At 39.5% G+C, this 24,018-nt stretch overlaps 1 protein-coding gene across 7 annotated transcripts in view; it reads left to right on the plus strand.

The window, feature by feature from the left end:
- Positions 1 to 439: 439 nt before the first annotated feature.
- The window catches only part of BBS4 (Bardet-Biedl syndrome 4), an 85,001-nt gene continuing 61,422 nt past the window's right edge, over positions 440 to 24,018 (plus strand). For 2 of the 7 annotated variants that reach the window (XM_036907793.2, XM_036907788.2), the window contains exon 1: positions 708 to 922. In XM_036907793.2, coding sequence (XP_036763688.2) covers positions 863 to 922 — 60 coding nt within the window. In that variant the 5' untranslated portion in view covers positions 708 to 862. Of the gene's footprint in view, positions 614 to 690; positions 923 to 24,018 lie in introns of those variants that run through there. The other 5 variants (XM_036907789.2, XM_036907794.2, XM_036907791.2 and 2 more) reach the window with 5 other exon arrangements.

Genomic DNA, 24,018 nt, shown 5'->3' on the forward strand with positions numbered 1-24,018 from the left:
TTAGTCTTTCCAATCAAAACAAGCCTGCACTCAAATGCAGGCCACCGGCAGCAGGTTTGCAAACTGGATTAAACAACAGTGGAAGACTGAAGAAGCGAGTACCTCAGTTGGGTAGTGACAGCCAAGAAACGAGGAGGTTTTTATGTAAGGCGAGAACGAAGTTTTCTGCCCTTGGGTTTGGGTTTGGGGAGCTCGCAGGAGCAGGACTGGATCAGAGTGGCGTCGGAGCAGGGCGTGGCAAAGTGGAGGGTGAACCGCGCTCCAGCCGCCCGCCACTCCCGCCAGCGCGGTCCCGGGTTTCTCCAGCGGCGTCCAGACAGTACTTGGGGCGGTAGGGACTGCCCGGGATGAAGGGTACGTCTGGCTGCGCAATCCCTCCCTGACTCCATTACAGCCACGCCTAATCTGTGTAGAATAAGCCTACCCTTCCCTGGGTTCCAGAAGACCCTCCCAGGCGAAGCCTTTCACTCGCGGTCTACTTCCTCTCCAGCTCAGGCCCCGCCCCGTACTACCCCAGTTATACAACTTCCGCTTGCTGGTCGTCGGGGAAACCCCAACTTCCGGCCGCTCAGCAGAGGGCGGAGCCAAGATGGCTGAGGAGAACCTTGCGACGGTGAGCGCCGCGATTATGGTTTAGTGTTCCGACCGCCAGGCGGGGGCAAAGGAGCGCCGGCCGGGGTGGGGTGGCGGGCGGCCTGTGTCCGACGCTGCTGACCCTGGGGAACAGCGCAGCCGGTCCGGAGTGTCTCGGGGCGGGCGGGGCGACACCGTTCCGCTCCGGGAACTGGAAAGCCTGGGGCAAGGCTGAACGTTTGCAGCCCTGGGCCTGTGCTGGACTCTGGTCCCTCCTGTGGTGCGCTGGATGGAAAGGGAGATTTCCATCAGAAATGGCTCTTTAGCCCCGTCTTTTCTGTTTCACGAGGTTTGGAGGTTGTGCACTACCACTTGTGCACAGATTGTTTCTATTAATGCCCGGATTAGGGATTAAATATGAGGAAGCTTGCAAGCTTTCAGCGTCATCGCCTTCTGCCGGTGGGATGGGCCCACGTTTCTCTGTTGTGGTTAAGTATCGGAAAGTACTGTTTTGGGTATCAGCTGAAGCCTGAGTTAAGCGTTGATTCAACTCCACAGAACTTGCTAATACAAAGTAGCTCAGTATTATGGGATGACTACATAATAGTTATTTTTGAGGCGTCTGTACATAATTGGATTTAATTTCTGTACCGTTCCAACTGTGCAACCTTGTCTATGTTGTTTTAATACTGGGTTTCAAAGCATGTTCTGCGCGTTTGTTAGAATGACTTTAGTCTTTTTTTTCCGGAATTTATTGCCCTTTGAAAAACGCCCTGGAAAACAGGAGAGACAGTTTTTGGTTGTTTTACAACTTAGTGTTGGCTGTAGAGGAACAAGGCCATTGTCAGTCTGTCAGGGGGGCCTGTTTATTTTCTAGTCTTGCAGAGAAATCAAGTTGTTTTAGTGTAATAAGAGAACTATGAGTTCAGAAAAGGTGGGCCAAAGCAAAGATTTTAAAGATACGAATTAAAAAAAACAAACATGGTTAATGTTGCTAGGTTTTACATTTAGAAACATACCAAAGAAAATACTTCAACCAGCATAATCTTAAATGTAAGGTGTAATGGTAACATGACATTGCTACAGGTATAGTCTATAGTGTTCATTGCAGGTATAGGTAGGTGTTTATGATTCCCGTGATGGCAGAAGTATCCTGTAATTTTAAATCTCTTAATAGTATTTTAAAGAGAATGGCTTTTTTGTTTTGGTATGACTTTACTTCAGCCCTTGAGCCTAAAGTTAGCTAATTGTTTTCACTATTGTCAAGTTTGGTGCTAGCAGTGCTATGTTTACAGTAATTTCATCTTTTCAAGTTACCACTGCATGGAAATTTGAATTTCTGTTCTTTTTTGAAGTGATCTGGCATCTTGTAATATAATTGGAAGGGCTCAACAATCCCATTCCCAGAACTGTATGTACCCTGTTGAAATAAAAGCAAATGTAATAAAAGCACATAGTGCAAAGGTATTTATTGTAGTACTTTGTAGTGGCAAAAAGCTGGGAACAAAGTGAATGCCCATTAGTAGGGTAATGAATGGCTTCTGAAAGGTCCATACTGAGGAATATTATGCAGCCATTAAAAAGAATATTAGAACTATAAATGTTGATGTGGATGGTATACATTTAAATAAAAGCTAGATGTGGAGTGGGGTGTTAAAGTTCAACTGAATACATTTTAAAGATCTTACTGGTTTTATTCAGCAGTTCATGAATGGGCAGCATCCAATCTAGCAGATAGAAAGGAACATTTGAGTTGCTGTACAAAATGAAAGGCTTTTATAGGCAGAAGGGAGGGAGCAGGAAGAAGGAAGTTATGCTAGACAAAAAAGCAGGTTCGTTATTGAAAGGCCACTTTCTAGAGGGGATCGTAGGGGTCTGTTAGGCAGATTAGCTAACTAGTGCTGATCAGATGATTCCTGACTGGTTTAAGATTCCATTTCTGGGAGAGCCAAAACTGTCACTAAGTCTTGCTTTGGTGACATGGGGCTTAGCATAAGTAACTCTGGGGCCTGTGGTCTTATTTATTTATTTTTTTTGGAGAGCAAGGTACAGGCTTTTATTTAGAAATAAAGTGAGAGAATAGAGCTCCTGGCTCACACCAGGAGGGGACAAGAGAGCCCGTAGTGGTGCGTTGTCTAGGGGGTTTTATAGGCAGTTGAGGATTTTTCGAGAACATGAAAAAAACTTAGGGGTGTGGACTTGCATCACCTGCCCTGTCCTCAAGGTGGGCTGGGTCATAGTTTGATTGCTGGGGCTGACAGCGGGGTCACGGGTTATGCTGATACCCTTGCAGAACACTCAAACATTCCAGGCCAAGTTGCTCCTGGCCTTTTGACTTTTAACTGATCTCACTGAAGAATGACTCTAGAGCTGAATGTTTACCACAGAGTTTTGGTAGGCGGTTTCCTTGCATATAGTTACATTGCTCTGACTGCAAATATCCTGCCTTGTCTTTTCCGGAGGCCCTCACCCTATTCTGTCTAGCTCAAGGTCCCTGTCTCATTCCCCCCTCTACAGATGGAGACCCTAGCTGCTGCTAGGGAAAAGGGGAGACCACCGCTCTGGCTGCTTCATGCTGAGAGGGGGTGCATAAAGGGTGCAGTTAGGTCTCCATCAGTGGTCAGTTGAGAGGGCCTCAGAAGATTGGCGCTTCTATTCCAGGTTCCATTTCTATTACTATTTGCAGTTTTGTGGCTTCTAGGCAAGATAGAACAAATTGTGTTATTAGGTTAAGTAGCAATATCTGGAGTTGGATTTTCCATTCTGGAAGGACAAACTTGATGAGATTAAGAATGGATGGTTGAATATGAGAACTAGAAATAGTAAAACTTTAATTGAAATGATAGGAGAAAACTAAAACATCTGGAAAATCATAGCCAGATATTTTGAAGAAGCTAGAATTCTGGATCTAGTTTATGTCCTAATGACTAGTATTAGGATTTAGTATGGATAAGGCTGCATTATGAAAACTATTAATACTCTTCTCTAAAATCACCCTCATTTTTATTAGAAGTAACTAGATTAAGAAAATAACACTTGTAGCAAGAAGTGCAGCAAGAAGAGCAATTGATTACATAGGATCTTTTAAATGATCTTTGCTGGAACTTTTTTTTTTTTTTTTTTAAATAATTATTTTTTATTGAAGGGTAGTTGACGCACAGTATTACATTACATTAGTTTCAAGTGTACAACACAGTGGTAGAACATTTATATACATAATTCTAGGTTCCAGCTATCACCCTACCAAGCTGTTACAATATCTTGACTATATTCCTTATGCTATACATTACATCCCAGTTACTTATTTATTTTACCATTGGAAGTCTGTCCTTTCTTTTTTTTTTTTTTTTTTGTGAGGGCATCTCTCATATTTATTGATCAAATGGTTGCTAACGACAACAAAATTCTGTATAGGGGAGTCAATGCTCAATGCACAATCATTAATCCACCCCAAGCCCAATTTTCGTCAGTCTCCAATCTTCTGAGGCATAACAAACAGGTTCTTACATGTAGAACAAATTCTTACATAATGAATAAGTTACATAGTGAACAGTACAAGGGCAGTCATCACAGAAACTTTCGGTTTTGCTCATGCATTATGAACTCTAAACAGTCAGTTCAAATATGAATACTCATTTGGTTTTTATACTTGATTTATATGTGGATACCACATTTCTCTCTTTATTATTATTATTTTAAATAAAATGCTGAAGTGGTAGGCAGATACAAGATAAAGGTAGAAAACATAGTTTTTGTGTTGTAAGAGAGCAAATGTAGATGATCAGGTGTGTGCCCGTAGACTATGTATTAATCCAAGCCAGACCAGGGCAACAAAACATCCACGTATGCAGAAGATTTCTCTCAGAACAGGGGGGGTGAGGTTCTAAGCCTCACCTCTGTTGATCCCCAATTTCTCACCTGATGGCCCCCCTGCGACTGTGCCTGTCTTAGGTTGTTCCTCCCTTGAGGAATCTTACCCGTCTCTGGCTAACCAGTCATCTTCCGGGGCCATACAGGGAAATGTGAAGTTGATAAGTGAGAGGGAAGCCTTATTGTTTGAAAAGGTTAGCTTTTTACTTCTTTGCCTATTTATGCCCTGTGGCTTCTATGCCCAGCATTTGTCTTGAGGTATCTTTACCACTTGGAGGAGTTATGATACTCGGTAAATTTGATATGAGGCACGAATTCTATTTAAAGGTTGTAATTAGGAAGGAAGAAGAAAAGCTATAGAAGTAGCAGATGGAAGAAAACATGGGAAGATTGATTATTTCTTTGACAAATCTTCTTGTAGAGTAACTTCAGCATATATAGGTTTTAAGCTACTACTTAAATTGCGCACACACATTAACATAATAGGAGTATAGTTACATAACCAAAGCATACCTGTAATTACCAGCCATCTCCAGTGAAACCAAGAAAACCAGTTAGGCACCTTAGGCATTTGTGAAAACTTATCTATGATATGGTGGATATTGTCCAACTGAACTTGAACAGTCTGAGAGAAATCAGACAAATTAAAACAACCCATTCCTGGGGACTGTTCACATGCCATATGTTCTTTTAACAGTAAATAGTCTGTAGTTGTAAGAGTTTGGAGCGCTACAATTTGCACTTCTCCAAATTCTTGGTTGAGTTCCAGCAGTATAGATCCAGTCAAATTTGTTGTTTTACTGTATGCACAGGCCAGCTTAGATATCTCCTTCCTCATTCCCATGGCAAGTCCAGGAACTGGTGGGATGAGTGCATCTACAGCTGTAGCAGTGCGTGGATCTTTGTTGGGGTTTTTTGATGATCATCTTCTGGCATGAGTCTTCCAGAGAGTGCAGATGTTGGAAGTTCTTTTTCATATCGTATCTTAGTTCATTTTCGGGGTAGCCCAATTAGGCTTTGATCCTCTGTATAAACACAAACAGACCCTTTGCCTACACTTTTATATGCCCTTTATACCCTTGTGTAGAACTTGTTGGAGGTTACCACACAGGAACTGCCCCCTTTTTTTTTTTTTCGCTTTGTTTTTGCTATCACTAATCTACACTTACATGACGAATATTATGTTTACTAGGCTCTCCCCTATACCAGGTCTCCCCTATAAACCCCTTTACAGTCACTGTCCATCAGCATAGCAAAATGTTGTAGAATCACTACTTGCCTTCTCTGTGTTGTACAGCCCTCCCTTTTCTCCTACCCCCCCATGCATGTTAATCTTAATACCCCCCTACTTCTCCCCCCCTTATCCCTCCCTACCCACCCATCCTCCCCAGTCCCTTTCCCTTTGGTACCTGTTAGTCCATTCTTGAGTTCTGTGATTCTGCTGCTGTTTTGTTCCTTCAGTTTTTCCTTTGTTCTTATATTCCACAGATAAGTGAAATCATTTGGTATTTCTCTTTCTCCGCTTGGCTTGTTTCACTGAGCATAATACCCTCCAGCTCCATCCATGTTGCTGCAAATGATTGGATTTGCCCTTTTCTTATGGCTGAGTAGTATTCCATTGTGTATATGTACCACATCTTCTTTATCCATTCATCTATTGATGGACATTTAGGTTGCTTCCAATTCTTGGCTATTGTAAATAGTGCTGCAATAAACATAGGGGTGCATCTGTCTTTCTCAAACTTGATTGCTGCGTTCTTAGGTTAAATTCCTAGGAGTGCAATTCCTGGGTCAAATGGTAAGTCTGTTTTGAGCATTTTGATATACCTCCATACTGCTTTCCACAATGGTTGAACTAGTTTACATTCCCACCAGCAGTGTAGGAGGGTTCCCCTTTCTCCACAGCCTCGCCAACATTTGTTGTTGTTTGTCTTTTGGATGGCAGCCATCCTTACTGGTGTGAGGTGATACCTCATTGTAGTTTTAATTTGCATTTCTCTGATAATTAGCGATGTGGAGCATCTTTTCATGTGTCTGTTGGCCATCTGTATTTCTTTTTTGGAGAACTGTCTGTTCAGTTCCTCTGCCCATTTTTTAATTGGGTTATTTGTTTTTTGTTTGTTGAGGCGTGTGAGCTCCTTATATATTCTGGACGTCAAGCCTTTATCGGATGTGTCATTTTCAAATATATTCTCCGATACTGTAGGGTTTCTTTTTGTTCTATTGATGGTGTCTTTTGCTGTACAGAAGCTTTTCAGCTTAATATAGTCCCACTTGTTCATTTTTGCTGTTGTTTTCCTTGCCCGGGGAGATATGTTCAAGAAGAGGTCACTCATGTTTATGTCTAAGAGGTTTGTGCCTATGTTTTCTTCCAGGAGTTTAATGGTTTCATGGCTTACATTCAGGTCTTTGATCCATTTTGAGTTTACTTTTGTATATGGGGTTAGACAATGGTCCAGTTTCATTCTCCTACATGTAGCTGTCCAGTTTTGCCAGCACCACCTGTTGAAGAGACTGTCATTTCGCCATTGTATGTCCATGGCTCCTTTATCAAATATTAATTGACCACATATGTCTGGGTTAATGTCTGGATTCTCTAGTCTGTTCCATTGGTCTGTGGCTCTGCTTTTGTGCCAGTACCAAATTGTCTTGATTACTATGGCTTTATAGTAGAGCTTGAAGTTGGGGAGTGAGATCCCCTCTACTTTATTCTTCTTTCTCAGGATTGCTTTGGCTATTCGGGGTCTTTGGTGTTCCCATATGAATTTTTGAATTATTTGTTCCAGTTCATTGAAGAATGTTGCTGGTAGTTTCATAGGGATTGCATCAAATCTGTATATTGCTTTGGGCAGGATGGCCATTTTAACGATATTAATTCTTCCTAGCCACGAGCATGGGATGAGTTTCCATCTGTTAGTGTCCCCTTTAATTTCTCTTAAGAGTGACTTGTAGTTTTCAGAGTATAAGTCTTTCACTTCTTTGGTTAGGTTTATTCCTAGGTATTTTATTTTTTTTGATGCAATTGTGAATGGAGTTGTTTTCCTGATTTCTCTTTCTGTTGGTTCATTGTTAGTATATAGGAATGCCACAGATTTCTGTGTGTTGATTTTGTATCCTGCAACTTTGCTGTATTCCGATATCAGTTCTAGTAGTTTTGGGGTGGAGTCTTTAGGGTTTTTTATGTACAGTATCATGTCATCTGCAAATAGTGACAGTTTAACTTCTTCTTTACCAATCTGGATTCCTTGTATTTCTTTATTTTGTCTGATTGCCGTGGCTAGGACCTCCAGTACTATGTTAAATAACAGTGGAGAGAGTGGGCATCCCTGTCTAGTTCCCGATCTCAGAGGAAATGCTTTCAGCTTCTCGCTGTTCAATATAATGTTGGCTGTGGGTTTATCATAGATGGCCTTTATTATGTTGAGGTACTTGCCCTCTATTCCCATTTTGCTGAGAGTTTTTAACATGAATGGATGTTGAACTTTGTCAAATGCTTTTTCAGCATCTATGGAGATGATCATGTGGTTTTTGTCTTTCTTTTTGTTGATGTGGTGGATGATGTTGATGGACTTTCGAATGTTGTACCATCCTTGCATCCCTCGGATGAATCCCACTTGGTCATGGTGTATGATCCTTTTGATGTATTTTTGAATTCGGTTTGCTAATATTTTGTTGAGTATTTTTGCATCTACGTTCATCAGGGATATTGGTCTGTAGTTTTCTTTTTTGGTGGGGTCTTTGCCTGGTTTTGGTATTAGGGTGATGTTAGCTTCATAGAATGAGTTTGGGAGTATCCCCTCCTCCTCTATTTATTGGAAAACTTTAAGGAGAATGGGTATTATGTCTTCCCTGTATGTCTGATAAAATTCCGAGGTAAATCCATCTGGCCCGGGGGTTTTGTTCTTTGGTAGTTTTTTGATTACCGCTTCAATTTCGTTGCTGGTAATTGGTCTGTTTAGATTTTCTGTTTCTTCCTGGGTCAATCTTGGAAGGTTATATTTTTCTAGGAAGTTGTCCATTTCTCCTAGGTTTCCCAGCTTCTTAGCATATAGGTTTTCATAGTATTCTCCAATAATTCTTTGCATTTCCGTGGGGTCCGTTGTGATTTTTCCTTTCTCGTTTCTGATACTGTTGATTTGTGTTGACTCTCTTTTCTTCTTAATAAGTCTCGCTAGAGGCTTATCTATTTTGTTTATTTTCTTGAAGAACCAGCTCTTGGTTTCATTGATTTTTGCTATTGTTTTATTCTTCTCAATTTTATTTATTTCTTCTCTGATCTTTATTATGTCCCTCCTTCTGCTGACCTTAGGCCTCATCTGTTCTTCTTTTTCCAATTTCGATAATTGTGACATTAGACCATTCATTTGGGATTGCTCTTCCTTTTTTAAATATGCTTGGATTGCTATATACTTTCCTCTTAAGACTGCTTTTGCTGTGTCCCACAGAAGTTGGGGCTTAGTGTTGTTGTTGTCATTTGTTTCCATATATTGCTGGATCTCCATTTTGATTTGGTCATTGATCCATTGATTATTTAGGAGCGTGTTGTTAAGCCTCCATGTGTTTGTGAGCCTCTTTGCTTTCTTTGTACAGTTTATTTCTAGTTTTATGCCTTTGTGGTCTGAAAAGTTGGTTGGTAGGATTTCAATCTTTTGGAATTTTCTGAGGCTCTTTTTGTGGCCTAGTATGTGGTCTATTCTGGAGAATGTTCCATGTGCACTTGAGAAGAATGTATATCCCGCTGCTTTTGGATGTAGAGTTCTATAGATGTCTATTAGGTCCATCTGCTCTACTGTGTTGTTCAGTGCTTCCGTGTCCTTACTTATTTTCTGCCCAGTGGATCTATCCTTTGGGGTGAGTGGTGTGTTGAAGTCTCCTAGAATGAATGCATTGCAGTCTATATCCCCCTTTAGTTCTGTTAGTATTTGTTTCACATATGCTGGTGCTCCTGTGTTGGGTGCATATATATTTAGAATGGTTATATCCTCTTGTTTGACTGAGCCCTTTATCATTATGTAGTGTCCTTCTTTATCTCTTGTTACTTTCTTTGTTTTGAAGTCTATTTTGTCTGATATTAGTACTGCAACCCCTGCTTTCTTCTCACTGTTGTTTGCTTGAAATATGTTTTTCCATCCCTTGACTTTTAGTCTGTACATGTCTTTGGGTTTGAGGTGAGTTTCTTGTAAGCAGCATATAGATGGGTCTTGCTTTTTTATCCATTCTGTTACTCTGTGTCTTTTGATTGGTGCATTCAACCCATTAACATTTAGGGTGACTATTGAAAGATATGTACTTATTGCCATTGCAGGCTTTAAATTCGTGGTTACCAAAGGTTCAAGGTTAGCCTCTTTAGTATCTTACTGCCTAACTTAGCTCGCTTATTGAGCTGTTATATACACTATCTGGAGATTCTTTTCTTCTCTCCCTTCTTGTTCCTCCTCCTCGATTCTTCATATGTTGGGTGTTTTGTGCTGTGCTCTTTCTAGGAGTGCTCCCATCTAGAGCAGTCCCTGTAAGATGTTCTGTAGAGGTGGTTTGTGGAAAGCAAATTCCCTCAGCTTTTGTTTGTCTGGGAATTGTTTAATCCCACCGTCATATTTGAATGATAGTCGTGCTGGATACAGTATCCTTGGTTCAAGGCCCTTCTGTTTCATTGTATTAAATATATCATGCCATTCTCTTCTGGCCTGTAGGGTTTCTGTTGAGAAATCTGACGTTAGCCTGATGGGTTTCCCTTTATAGGTGACCTTTTTCTCTCTAGCTGCCTTTAACACTCTTTCCTTGTCCTTGATCTTTGCCATTTTAATTATTATGTGTCTTGGTGTTGCCCTTCTTGGATCCTTTCTGTTGGGGGTTCTGTGTATTTCTGTGGTCTGTTCGATTACTTCCTCCCCCAGTGTGGGGAAGTTTTCAGCAATTATTTCTTCTAAGATACTTTCCATCTCTTTTCCTCTCTCTTCTTCTTCTGGGACCCCTATAATACGGATATTGTTCCTTTTGGATTGGTCACACAGTTCTCTTAATATTGTTTCATTCCTGGAGATCCTTTTGTCTCTCTCTATGTCAGCTTCTATGCGTTCCTGTTCTCTGATTTCAATTCCATCAATGGCCTCTTGCATTCTATCCATTCTGCTTATAAACCCTTCCAGAGTTTGTTTCATTTCTGCGATCTCCTTTCTGGCATCTGTGATCTCCCTCCGGACTTCATCCCATTTCTCTTGTGTATTTCTCTGCATCTCTGTCAGCATGTTTATGATTCTTATTTTGAATTCTTTTTCAGGAAGACTGGTTAGGTCTGTCTCCTTCTCTGGTGTTGTCTCTGTGATCTTTGTCTGCCTGTAGCTTTGCCTTTTCATGGTGATAGGAATAGTCTGCAGAGCTGGGACGAGTGACGGCTGGAAGGACTTCCTTTCTTGTTGGTTTGTGGCCCTCCTCTCCTGGGAGAACAGCGACCTCTAGTGGCTTGTGCTGCGCAGCTGCGCGCAGACAGGGCTTCTGCTTCCTGCCCGGCTGCTATGGAGTTAATCTCCGCTGTTGCTGTGGGCGTGGCCTGGCTCGGGCAGCTGCTCCAAAATGGTGGAGTCGCGTTGGAGCAGGAGCTGCTGGGAGGCTATTTATCTCCGTAAGGGGCCTCCCTGCTCCCTGCAGCCCAGGGGTTAGGGTGCCCAGAGATCCCGGATTCCCTACCTCTGGATTAAGTGACCCGCCCTGCCCCTTTAAGACTTCCAAAAAGCACCCGCCAAAACAAAACAACGCCCACCAAAAAAAAAAGAAAAAAATTTTTTTTAATTAAAAAAAAAAAAAAAAAGGTGGTCGTTCGTTTTTCTTTATTCTGCAGTGCCAGCCTCAGGCCTCTGCTCACCGGTCTTTCTGCCCTGTTTCCCTAGTATTGGGGTCCCTATCCCTTTAAGACTTCCAAAAAGCGCTCGCCAAAACAAAACAGCAAAAAAGCAAAAAAAAATGGTCGCGCGCTTTTCTTATGTCCTCTGTCGCCCAGCCTCCAGTGCCTGCTCACTGTTCTTGCTGCCCTGTTTTCCTAGTATCGAGCGCCCTGCACTCTGGCCCTGATGGCGGGGGCTGGGTGCTCGGCAGTCCTGGGCTCCTTCTCCCTCCCGCTCTGCCTATTCTTCTCCCGCCGGGAGCTGGGGGGAGGGGCGCTCGGCTCCCTCTGGTCTTTATTCTAGGAAGGGTTGTCTTTGTTATATTTTCATAGATATATGTTGTTTTGGGAGGAGATTTCCGCTGCTCTACTCATGCCGCCATCTTCTGCCCCCTGCTGGAACTTTTTATAAGGAATTTCAGATTGGACTTTTGAAGCCTCTTGAGGCCAGAAAGCAAAGCCAGACTTGCCATCAGGTTTTGCCTGCAGTACCTGTAGATTTGGGTGAATTCCTCTCTTCTCGAGGTCCCCAAGACATCTTGAGGTTCCTGCACCTGCCAGGAAGTGACCTTCCTTCCTCACCTGATAAGGCTGCTGGGAACCCTGTAAGCAAGGTACCAGGCCTGTTTTCCAAGGGGCTTTGTTGGCTCTGTAAAGTCAACTTTAGTTCCTTAAAGCTGTCTGTTCATATTTGAGTTTATGCACATGTCTCTTAGGTATGACATTCCAGTCAAAGCCTTGGTAAGATAACCAGTGTTTTTAATTGGTCTTGTTATAAGGAAAGCAGATTCTTACTGAGCTTATGCAAATAAATATACTGCCATAAAATATAAAAATACTGAAAGCTTTTAAATTCTGGAGGGGTCAGGTAGAGAGAAAGATAAATGTTTCCATTCTGCTTATAAAGGTATTGTCATTTATGAAACTGTTGTCAGTCAGCTTAAGAGAAAAAGCTTAAAACACTTTATCAGCAACATTTGAAACAAAATCATTTCCCTAGTTTACTTAATCTTATGTAACCAATACTTGTTCTGCTGAAGTCCAGTTCTTTACTAGTTTAGGAGTAATAAAACAGTGACCATAAATGAGAAAAGACTTACAAATGACAATGGTTAAAGACCTAATGAGAGCTTACTATAAGACAGTTGACATAAGAAAATTTGGATATTTCTGTAACATAAAACATTCAGTAACAAAGTTTAGCATCATTCCCTTTGACAGTGCTTTCCAGGTAAATATATATCAGATAAATAAACCAAATTAGCCAAATATTTTGCCCAGTGAGAAAAAATTCCTCTGACATGTTCCAGGGGCCCTCTGGAAAATATCAGAGTTAACTAGAGGTAAAAGCACCTTTTTGCATTTTTTTTTTTTGGCACTTGCTTAAATAGGATTATAGGTTTTTCCATGAAGCAATACTTACTCATTTAACCAGAATGACAACAAAATACCTCAAAGGCAAATAAAGGAGGTTACACAGTTGTTAGTGAAGTTTAGCTTTTAGTCCTTCTAATATTAAGATCTCATTTTCTTAAATACTCTGACAACTCACTGAGACTTTAAGCATGAGAAACTGCTTTGATAAAACAATTAGAGAACCCTTTGCAATCTTTCAACATTAAGAGCAGACTAACAGTTAAGAAAACTTTGTCTTTTTAACTGAAAACAAAATTCTAATTTTGCTGTGTACTTGATAACAAGACTCATTTGCTTTAATTTTATATAACATGACCATATCAATTCTTCCACAAACTTTCAGCAATTTCCTTTTACATTCAGTTCTCCCTCTTTAAATAACAGCTGTACTTTAGAACAGTTACTTTCTTTTATCAGAAGACACATTCTTTAGCATGCAGAACGAATTTCCATTCCTTATATCTTCTCTTATTAAAACATACATCTTTTAGCATACAGAAATGTTTTCCTTATTACTTTAAGTAGTTTTAATTGGAACTTAAAACCATTAGGACCCTTAATGAACACTGAGAAGTAGGCTATTCTAAACTGTTACACTAACAATCTCAAGATTGATGAATTTATGAACACATTTTATAATTTCTGTAACCATGAGCTTTACAGCACAATCTCTCACTAAGCACAAAGTATATCTTCTTAACTTAGCAAAACTTTAAGGTTTTAGGTTACCACAAAGATTCTCAGGCTGTAGGTAGGTATACACACTGTAACATACAATTATTATTAAGAAGTTCACTTGCTACGTTTAATTTACTCGTTCTTAACAACTATGCTAGATTACATACAAAACCTTTACTGAATATTAGACAAAGTCAAGCCTCTGAGCATTTTATTCTTGAAAGATTTAGCAGATAACATCAACTTAAATGACTTTAGGTAAACTTAGGCAGCTGATAACCATAAGGACATGTCCATTTCAGTTCAACTTAAATTAGCATTAATGCTTAATATTTTCTATTAGAATTTTCTGAAAGTTTTAGAATGCCCAATTTTCACAAGCACTTGTCTTTAAATAAATTTTATTAATACCATCCGGAGGTAGAAAAATCTTTCATTTACACGCTTAGACACACAAGCATACAGATTAAGACATAATGATTACAGTTAGCAATATTTTTCAAAGAAGAACATATACACAGACAGATAAACTGATACAGAGATTTGAGTTACTGTTATCCAATTGCCTTTCCTTTTAGCTCATTTGACTAAAAGTATCTCAGTTTTCAAGAATACACTCTACGGGTGAGCAGGTTACATAACTGGGTTAAGGTTTAGATGGCCCTGGACTAACAGGGCTGATGAAGGCTCTGAACTGATAGGGACAGTGTATGTCCAGGGGACTGGAAATGAAATGCAAGTACAATTCTAGCACCAGTCATTTAAAGCCAGGCTGTATTGTAAAAGATAAATTTCTTCCGTTTCAGGGAGTCTAGTTAAAAAACCTCCCAATTTTTGAAGATAATGAACCCAGTAAGTAGAATAGATTTTCACCAAAAAAATTTAGAAAACTAGTCCCATATTGTAGTAGTTTACAGGACTTTTGAGTATTTTCTTTACTTGCATTAAAATAAATTTAGCTGCATAATCTTATTATATTGTATACTTCTCTCAGGGACCATGCCTCTCTATTAGAGTTTCTATTGAGGCCAGGCTGTGTGCAGAAGATAAGACACTTCTTTTTCAGGGTCTGGGGATCAAAATTGCTTCCAGTTCTTTAGAATGCAAGCCAGAGGAATGTATGGCTTTAGACTTTAAGAGGATGCTCCCATCTGAGAGAGAGAGAGAGAAAGACGGGTGTTCAGCACCTGATCAGCCTCTCTCTCTTTGGGGGCGTCCCCTCGCCTTGGAGCCTAGGTGACAGTGGTTAGTCACCCCCTCTGCCGGCCTACTCGAATTAACCACTCCTTACCAGCTTGGCCTGTACCTTGCCTTGATTTCCCTCTTGTCTTCCCACACTAATTAAGAGTTGCTTCAGAGCTCTGAATCTTAGGGGGGACCTCACCACTGTGCTCTTACTTTACGCCTTCCGGGAGTCCTGATCCAGACCCTAGTTTCTCTACACAGGCTTTAGCATAGTCCAGTCGGGCTGTCGGGGTGTGGTCTTATTTTTAACAGGGATGTTGTATGATCTTTATTTTGTGACATAAAGGGAAAAAAATATAGGTCTATAGAGATGGAAATATACATGTGGAGGAGAGAACACTAAAAGACTTAAAACTCAGAGAGAATTTTGAACATAGGCATAAGTAGAAAAATCTAAGAATGCTGTATAAAGGCCTTGAGGCCAGGATGTATCCCAGTAAAACTGAGTAAAACTAACCCAGTGTGTCACACAGAGATGCTAATATGCTGTCCAAACTACTGATTATTACCAGTCCCTTAGGAAAACTGGGGACTGATATTTATATTATTTATTTAAAAGTATAAAAGTGGTTTAGACATCTTACAGAAGAACAGGCAAGAAACTCTGGTTTCCATGATTGTACTTAGAACATTTTTTATAACTTCCTAATTTCCATTATATGATGTATTTGTATAAACATCTCTCTTCCTGTAAATTAAGAGATTAAACCTTTCAGAACAGCAGAAATTACTACTATATGCTAGTTGATTTGGCTGAGAATTAGTGCCTAGCACATACGAAGTGTTACATGAATAAGTGATCACAGAACTACATAAAAATGAAAGAACTAAAAAGAAAGAATGAATTTATTCTGTATACATTCCCATTTATGAATGAGATTGAGTGGGCTAATAGAATCCTTTCCATCTCAGAATGTTTTAGAAGATCTTTGTAAAAGACTCATCAAGAAAAGTTATAATTTATTTTAATTCTACTTTGTGCAGAAAGGATTGCTAAATCACAAAGATGCTTTTTGAGCCTTTAAGATTCTTAATATGTTCCCTATAATAAAAAAAATCCTAGTTAGATTTTTTTGGTATAATTAATGTACAATTAGATGAGCAACATTATGGTTACTAGACTTCCCCTATTTTCAAGTACCTAACACATACCCCATTACAGTCACTGTCCATCAGTATACTAAGATGTTGTAGAATCACTACTTGTCTTCTCTGTGTTATACTACCTTTCCTGTGTCCCACCCACCTGCATTATGTGTGCTAATCGTAATGCCCCCTTTTCCCCTTAACCCTCCCTTCCCACCCATCCTCCCCAGTCCCTTTCCCTTTGGTAACTGTTAGTTCATTCTTGGGTTCTGTGAGTCTACTGCTGTTTTGTTCCTTCAGTTTTTTCTTTGTTATACTTCACAGATGAGTGAAATCATTTGGCACTTGTCTTTCTCCACCTGGCTTATTTCACTGAGCATAATATCCTCTAGCTCCATCCATGTTTTTGCAAATGGTAGGATTTGTTCTCTTCTTATGGCTGAATAATATTCCATTGTGTATATGTACCACTTCTTCTTTATCCATTCATCTACTGATGGACACTTAGGTTGCTTCCATCTTGGCTATTGTAAATAGTGCTGCAATAAACATAGGGGTGCATATGTCTTTTTCAAACTGGGCTCCTGCATCCTTAGAGTAAATTCCTAGAAGTGGAATTCCTGGGTCAAATGGTATTTCTATTTTGAGTTTTTTGAGGAACCTCCATACTGCTTTCCTTAGTAGTTGAACTAGTTTACATTCCCACCAGCACTGTAGGAGGCTTCCCGTTTCTCCACAACCTTGCCAACATTTGTTGTTGTTTGTCTTTTGGATGTTGGCCATCCTAACTGGTGTGAGGTGATAATCTCATTGTGGTTTTATTTTGCATTTCTCTGATGATTAGTGATGTGGAGCATCTTTTCATGTGTCTGTTGGCCATCTGAATTTCTTCTTTGGAGAACTGTCTGTTCAGGTCCTCCGCCCATTTTTTAATTGGCTTATATACTTTTTGTTTGTTGAGGAGCATGAGCTCTTTATATAATTTGGATGTCAACCCCTTATCGGATATGTCATTTATGAAAATATTCTCCCAAACTGTAGAATGTCTTTTTGTTCTACTCATGGTATCCTTTGCTATACAGAAGCTTTTTAGTTTGATGTAGTCCCACTTCTTCATTTTTGCTTTTGTTTCCCTTGCCCAGGGAGATATGTTCATGAAGAAGTTGCTCATGTTTATGTCGAAGAGATTTTTGCCTATGTTTTTTTCTAAGAGTTTTATGATTTCATGACTTTCATTTAGTCTTTGATCCATTTTCAATTCACTTTTGTGTATGGGGTTAGACAGTGATCCAGTTTCATTCTCTTACATGTAGCTGTCCAGTTTTGCCAACACCAGCTGTTGAAGAGGCTGTCATTTCCCCATTGTACATCCATGGCTCCTTTATTGTATATTAATTGACCATGTATACTTGGGTTAATATCTGGACTGACTCTCTGTTCTGTTCCACTGGTCTGTGGGTCTTTTCTTGTGCCAGTACCAAATTGTCTTGATTACTGTGGCTTTGTAGTAGAGCTTGACGTTGAGAAGCGGGATCACCCCTTCTGTATTCTTCCTTCTGAAGATTGCTTTCGCTATTCGGATCTTTTGTGGTTCCATATGAATTTTTGAACTGTTTGTTCCAGTTCGTTGAAGAATGCTATTGGTATTTTGATAGGCATTGCATTGAATCTGTAGATTGCTTTAGGCAGGATGGCCATTTTGACAATATTAATTCTTCCTTGCCAAGAGCATGAAATGAGTTTCCATTTGTTAGTGTCCTCTTTAATTTCTGTTAAGAGTGTCATGTAATTTTTAGGTTATAGGTGTTTCACTTCCTTGGTTAAGTTTATTCCTAGGTATTTCATTCTGTTTTATGTCATTGTGAATGGAATTGTTTTCTTGATTTCTCTTTCTGCTAGTTGATCGTTAGTGTATAGGAAAGCAACAGATTTATTTGTAGTTTTTTGAGGAACCTCCGTATTGTTTTCCACAATCGTTGAGCTAGCTTACATTCCCACCGGCAGTATAGACATGTTCCCCTTTCTCCGCATCCTCGCCAGCATTTGTTGTTCTTAGTCTTTTCAATGCTGACAATCCTTACTAGTGTGCGGTGATATTTCATTGTGTTTTTAATTTGCATTTCCCTGATCATTAGTGATATGGAGCATCTTTTCATGTATCTGTTGGCCATCTGAATTTCTTCTTTGGAGAACTGTCTCTTTATATCCTATGCCTGTTTTTTAATCATGTTATTTGTTTTTTGTGTGTTGAGGCATGTAAATTCTTTATATATTTTGGATGTTAACCCCTTTTCAGATATGTCATTTACAAATATATTCTCCCATACTGTAGGATGCCTTTTTGTTCTGTTGATGGTGTCCTTTACTATATAGAAACTTTTTAGTTTGATGTAGTCCCATGAGTTCATTTTTGCTTTTATTTGTCTTGCTTGAGGTCACGTGTTCAAGAAGACATTGCTCATGCTTATATTCAGGAGATTTTTGCCTGTGTTGTCTTCTAAGTGTTTTATGGTTTCATGACTTGCATTCAGGTCTTTGAACCATTTTGAGTTTACTTTTGTGTATGCAGCTAAACAATAATCTAGTTTCATTCTCTTGCATGTAGCTGTCCAGTTTTGCCAACACCAGCTGTTGAGAAGGCTGTCATTTCCCCATTATATGTCCATGGCTCCTTTATCATAGATTAATTGATCATGTATGTTTGGGTTTATATCAGGGCTCCATAGTCTGTTTCAATGGGTCTGTTCTTGTGCCCTTATGAAATTGTCTTGATTACTGTGTCTTTGTACTAGAGCTTGAAGTTGGGAAGTGAGGTGCTCCCTGTTTCATTCTTCCTTCCCAGGATTGCTTTGGCTATTCAGGGTCTTTTGTGGTTCCTTATGAATTTTAGAACGATTTTCTGTAGTTTGTTGAAGAATGTTTTTAGTACTTTGATAGGTATTGCTTTGAATCTGTAGATTGCTTTAGGCAGGATGGCCATTTTGACAATATTAATTCTTCCTATCCATGAGCACGGGATGAGTTTCCATTTATTGGTATCTTCCTTAATTTCTCTCATGAGTGTCTTGTGGTTTTCAGAGTATAGATCTTTCACTTCCTTGGTTTGGTTTATTCCTAGGTATTTTATTCTTTTGATGCAACTGTGAATGGAATTGTTTTCCTGATTTGTCTCTCTGCTAGTTCATTGTTAGTGTATAGGAATGCAACAGATTTTTGCATATTGACTGTGTATCCTGCAACTTTGCTGAGTTCAGATAGTAGATCTAGTAGTTTTGGAGTGGATTCTTTAGGGTTTTTTATGTACAATATCATGTCATCTGAAAATAGTGACAATTTAACTTCTTCCTTGCCAATCTGGATGCCTTTTATTTCTTTGTGTTGTCTGATTGCTGTGGTGAGAACCTCCAGTAGTATGTTGAATAGAAGTGGGGATAGTGGGCATCCTTGTCTTGTTCCCAATCCGAAAGGAAAAGATTTCAGCTTCTCGCTGTTAAGTATAATGTTGGCTGTAGGTTTGTCATATATTGCCTTTATTATGTTGAGGTTCTTGCCCTCTGTACCCATTTTGTTGTGAGTTTTTATCAAATGGATAAATATGGATGTCGAATTTTGTCAAATGCTTTTTCAGCATCTATGGAGATCATCATGTGGTTTTTGTCCTTCTTTTTGTTGATGTGGTGGATGATGTTGATGGATTTTTGAATGTGTTCCATCCTTGCATCCTTTGAATATATCCTACTTGATCATGATGGATGATCTTTTTTATGTAGTTTTGAATTTGGTTTTCTAATATTTTGTTGTTACTTTTGCATCCATGTTCATCAGGGATATTGGTCTGTAATTTTCTTTTTTTTGTGTGGTGTCTTTGCCTGGTTTTGGTATTAGAGTCATGCTAGCCTCATATAGTGAGTTTGGAAGTGTTCCTTTTTCTTTGACTGTTTTGAAAACTTTAAGGAGGATGGGTAGTAGGTCTTCACTAAATGTTTGATTAAATTCAGCGGTGCAGCCATCTGGTCCAGGTGTTTTGTCTTTAGGTAGCTTTTTGATAAGCAATTCAATATCATTGCTGATAATTGGTCTGTTCAGATTTTCTGTTTCTGGTCAGCCTTGGAAGTTGTATTTTTCTAGAAAGTTGTCCATTTCTTCTAGGTTATCCATTTTGTTAGCATATAATTTTTCATAATATTCTCTTTTAATTCTTTGTATTTCTGTGGTGTCCGTAGTGATTTTTCCTTTCTAATTTCTGTTTCTCTTTATGTGAGTAGACTCTTTTTTTCTTGATAAGTCTGGCTAGGTGTTTATCTATTTTGATTATTTTTACGAATAACCAGCTCTTGCTTTCATTGATTCTTTCAATTTTATTCTTCTTGATTCTATTTATTTCTGCTCTAATCTTTATTGTGTCCCCCCTTCTACTGACTTTGTGCCTCATTTGTTCTTCTTTTTCTACTTTTGTTACTTGTAGGTTTGCACTGCTCATATGAGATTGTTCTTCTTTTTTTATGTAGGCCTGTATTGCAGTGTACTTTTAGCATGACCTTGTCTGTATCCCACAGATTTCGTGGTGTTAAATTATTGTTGTCATTTGTGTCCATATGTTGCTTGATCTCTGTTTTTATTTGGTCATTGATCCATTGGTTATTTAGGAGCATGTTGTGAAGCCTCCATGTGTTTGTGTGCTTTTTTGTTTTCTTTGCGTAATATATTTCTAGTTTCATACCTTTGTGGTCTGAAAAGCTGGTTGGTACAATTTCAATCTTCTTGAATTTACCAAGGCTCTTTTTGTGGCTAGTATATGGTCTGTTTTTGAAAATGTTCCCTGTGCACTTGAGAAGAATGTGTATCCCGCTGCTTTTGGGTGGAGAGTTCTGTTGATGCCTGTTAGGTCCATCTGTTCTAATGTGTTGTTCAGTGCCTCTGTCTCCCTTACTTATTTTCTGTCTTGTTCATCTGTCCTTTGGAGTGAGTGGATTGTTGAAGTCTCCTAGAATGAATGCATTGCCTTCTATTTCCCCTTTTAATTCTGTTACTATTTGTTTCACATATGTAGGTGCTCCTGTGTTGGGTGCTTACATATTTATAATGGTTATATCTTCTTGTTGGATTGACTGTTTTATCATTATGCAATGTCCTTGTTTGTCTCTTGTGACTTCCCTTGTTTTGAAGTCTATTTTGTCTGATACAAGTGCTGCAACTCCTGCTTTTTCTCCCTATTAGTTGCATGAAATATCTTTTTCCATCCCTTCACTTTTAGTCTGTGTGTGTCTTTTGGTTTAAAGTGAGTCTCTTGTAGGCAGCATATAGATGGGTCTTGTTTTTTTATCCATTCAGTGACTCTATGTCTTTTGATTGGTGCATTCAGTCTATTTACATTTAGGGTGATTATTGATAGATATATACTTACTGCCACTGCAGGCTTTAGATTTGTGTTTACCAAAGGTTCAAGGTGAAGTTCCTTCCTATCTAAGAGTCTAACTTAAGTCACTTAATATGCTATTACAAACACAATCTAAAGGTTCTTTTTTTTTCCTCCTTTTTCTTCCTCCTCCATTCTTTAATATTAGGCATCATATTCTGTACTCCTTGTCTATCCCTTGTTTAACTTTGGGGATAGTTATTTTAATTTTGCTTTTGCTTGGTAATTACCTATTCTGCTTTCTTTCCTGTCGTTTTATTACCTCTGGTGACAGCTATTAAACCTTAGGAACACTTCCATCTGTAGCAGTCCCTCCAAAATACCTGTAGAGATGGTTGTGGGATGTAAATTCTCTCAGCTTTTGCTTATCTGGAAATTGCTTAATCCCTCCTTCAAATTTAAATGATAATCTTGCCAGATAAAGTACTCTTTGTTCGAGGCCCTTCTGCTTCATGGCATTAAATACATCATGCCACTCCCTTCTGGCCTGTAAGGTTTCTTCTGGGAAGTCTGATAGCCTGATGGACTTTCCTTTGTATGTGATCTTATTTCTCTCTCTGGCTGCTTTTATAGTCTGTCCTTATCCTTGATCTTTGCCATTTTAATTACTATATGTCTTAGTGTTGTCTTCCTTGGGTCCCTTGTGTTGGGAAATCTGTGCACCTCCATGGCCTGAGAGACTATCTCCTTCCCCAGATTGGGGAAGTTTTCAGCAATTACCTCCTCAAAGGTACTTTCTATCCATTTTTCTCTCTCTCCTTCTTCTGGTACCCCTATAATGTGAATATTGATCTGTTTGGCTTTGTCACACAGTTCTCTCAGTATTCTTTCATTCTTAGAGATCCTTTTTTCTCTCTGCCTCAGCTTCTTTGTAGTCCTCATCTCTAGTTTCTATTTATCATCTCCTCCACCATATCTAATCTGCTTTTAATTGCGTCCATTGTGCTCTTCAGTCATCGCATGCCTGACTGGAATTCATTCGTGAGTTTTTGAATATCTTTCCATACCTCCATAGCATGTTAATGATTTTTTATTTTGAACTCCCTTTTAGAAAGATTCATGAGGCCAATGTCATTTAAGTCTTTCCCAGGAGTTGTATTAATAATTTTACTTTGAACCAAGTTCCTTTAGCCTTTCATATTTGTATATGGCGCCCTCTAGTGCCCAGGAACTCTACTCTCTGGAGCTGCTGAGCCCCTGAAGCAATGTTGGGGGTTCCAGGGGAGTGGTATTGGTGCCTGGGGGGAGGGAAGAGCTGTTTCCTGCTTTCCGGCTTCTATGCCTGTCTACACTGCCTGAAACAGTTGGCCACGCACAGAGGTATAAGCCTCTATGCTTTGTGTTTGTAGTTGCTATAGACAGATCTTCCCTCTGGGTGACCTAATGCCAGGGTAGGGTTTGCTGGTTTGTGAGCCAGGTGGGGATGGCTGGGAGAAAGTCACAGTAGGCTGCATATCACCGAGGGGATCCTTGGAGCTGTGTAGCCAGCCAGGGATCTGGAGCACCTGAAAATCGTGAAAGCTCCCAACCTGCTGGGCAGAGTGCCCCCGGACAATTTTGTCTACCTGTCCTTTCTCCTGAGCAGTAAGCTCTGTGCAATCCTTGTCCCTTTAGCAGCCCTCTTGCTAAGGGCTTCCTTGTTAGGAAGTCTCTCAGCCTGCTCGCCTTTTGTCCCAGAGCAGCCGAATATGGATCCCTGCTTTCCACAAGTGGCTGGAATCTCAGTCTCTCCAGGAATTCTGCCTGTCTTAGCTTTCCAATACCCTAATCACAAGAGTATCATGAAAGCACTGTGAAATGTAGGTTTGTGCTCCCAGAGCAGATCTCCAGAGTTAGGTATTCAGTAGTCCCAGGCCTCCACTGCCTTCCTGCTGCATTTCTCTTCCTCCTGCTGGTGAGCTGGGGTAGGGGGAGGGCTTGGGTCCCCCTGGGCCACATCTTCGGTATGTTACCCTGTTCCATGAGGTCTGCTCTTTTCTCCAGGTGTATGCAGTCTAGCTCAGTCCTCTTTCATGGTGCTCTTTCAGGATTAGTTGTATTAATTATATTTTCATATTATATGTGGTTTTAGGAGGAAGCCTCTGCCTCACCTCACACTGCCATCTTTAATCCTCTGTCATCATTATCTTACGTGTGGCATTGTTTTTTTTTGTTTGTTTGTTTTTTGTTTTGTAGATAATTATTTTTTATTGAAGGGTAGTTGACACACAGTATTACATTACATTAGTTTCAGGTGTACAACATAGTGATTCAACATTTATGTACATGACAATTCTAGGTACCAGCTATCACCATACCAAGCTGTTACAATATCTTGACTATATTCATTACATCCCGGTTACTTATTATTTTACCATTGGAAGTGTGTACTTTTTTTTTTTTTTTTGTGAGGGCATCTCTCATATTTATTGATCAAATGGTTGTTAACAACAATAAAATTCTATATAGGGGAGTCAATGCTCAATGCACAATCATTAATCCACCCCAAGCCTAATTTTCGTCAGTCTCCAATCTTCTGAGGCATAACAAACAAGTTCTTACATGGAGAACAAATTCTTACATAGTGAATAAGTTCTTACATGGTGAACAGTACAAGGGCAGCCATCACAGAAACCTTCGGTTTTGCTCATGCATTATGAACTATAAACAGTCAGTTCAAATATGAATATTCATTTGATTTTTATACTTGATTTATATGTGGATACCACATTTCTCTCTTTATTATTATTATTTTTAATAAAATGCTGAAGTGGTAGGTAGATACAAGATAAAGGTAGAAAACATAGTTTAGTGTTGTAAGAGAGCAAATGTAGATGATCAGGTGTGTGCCTGTAGACTATGTGTTAATCCGAGCTAG

The sequence above is a fragment of the Manis pentadactyla genome, chromosome 11 (genome assembly GCF_030020395.1).
Source record: "Manis pentadactyla isolate mManPen7 chromosome 11, mManPen7.hap1, whole genome shotgun sequence".
NCBI classification, from domain to species: Eukaryota; Metazoa; Chordata; class Mammalia; order Pholidota; family Manidae; genus Manis; species Manis pentadactyla.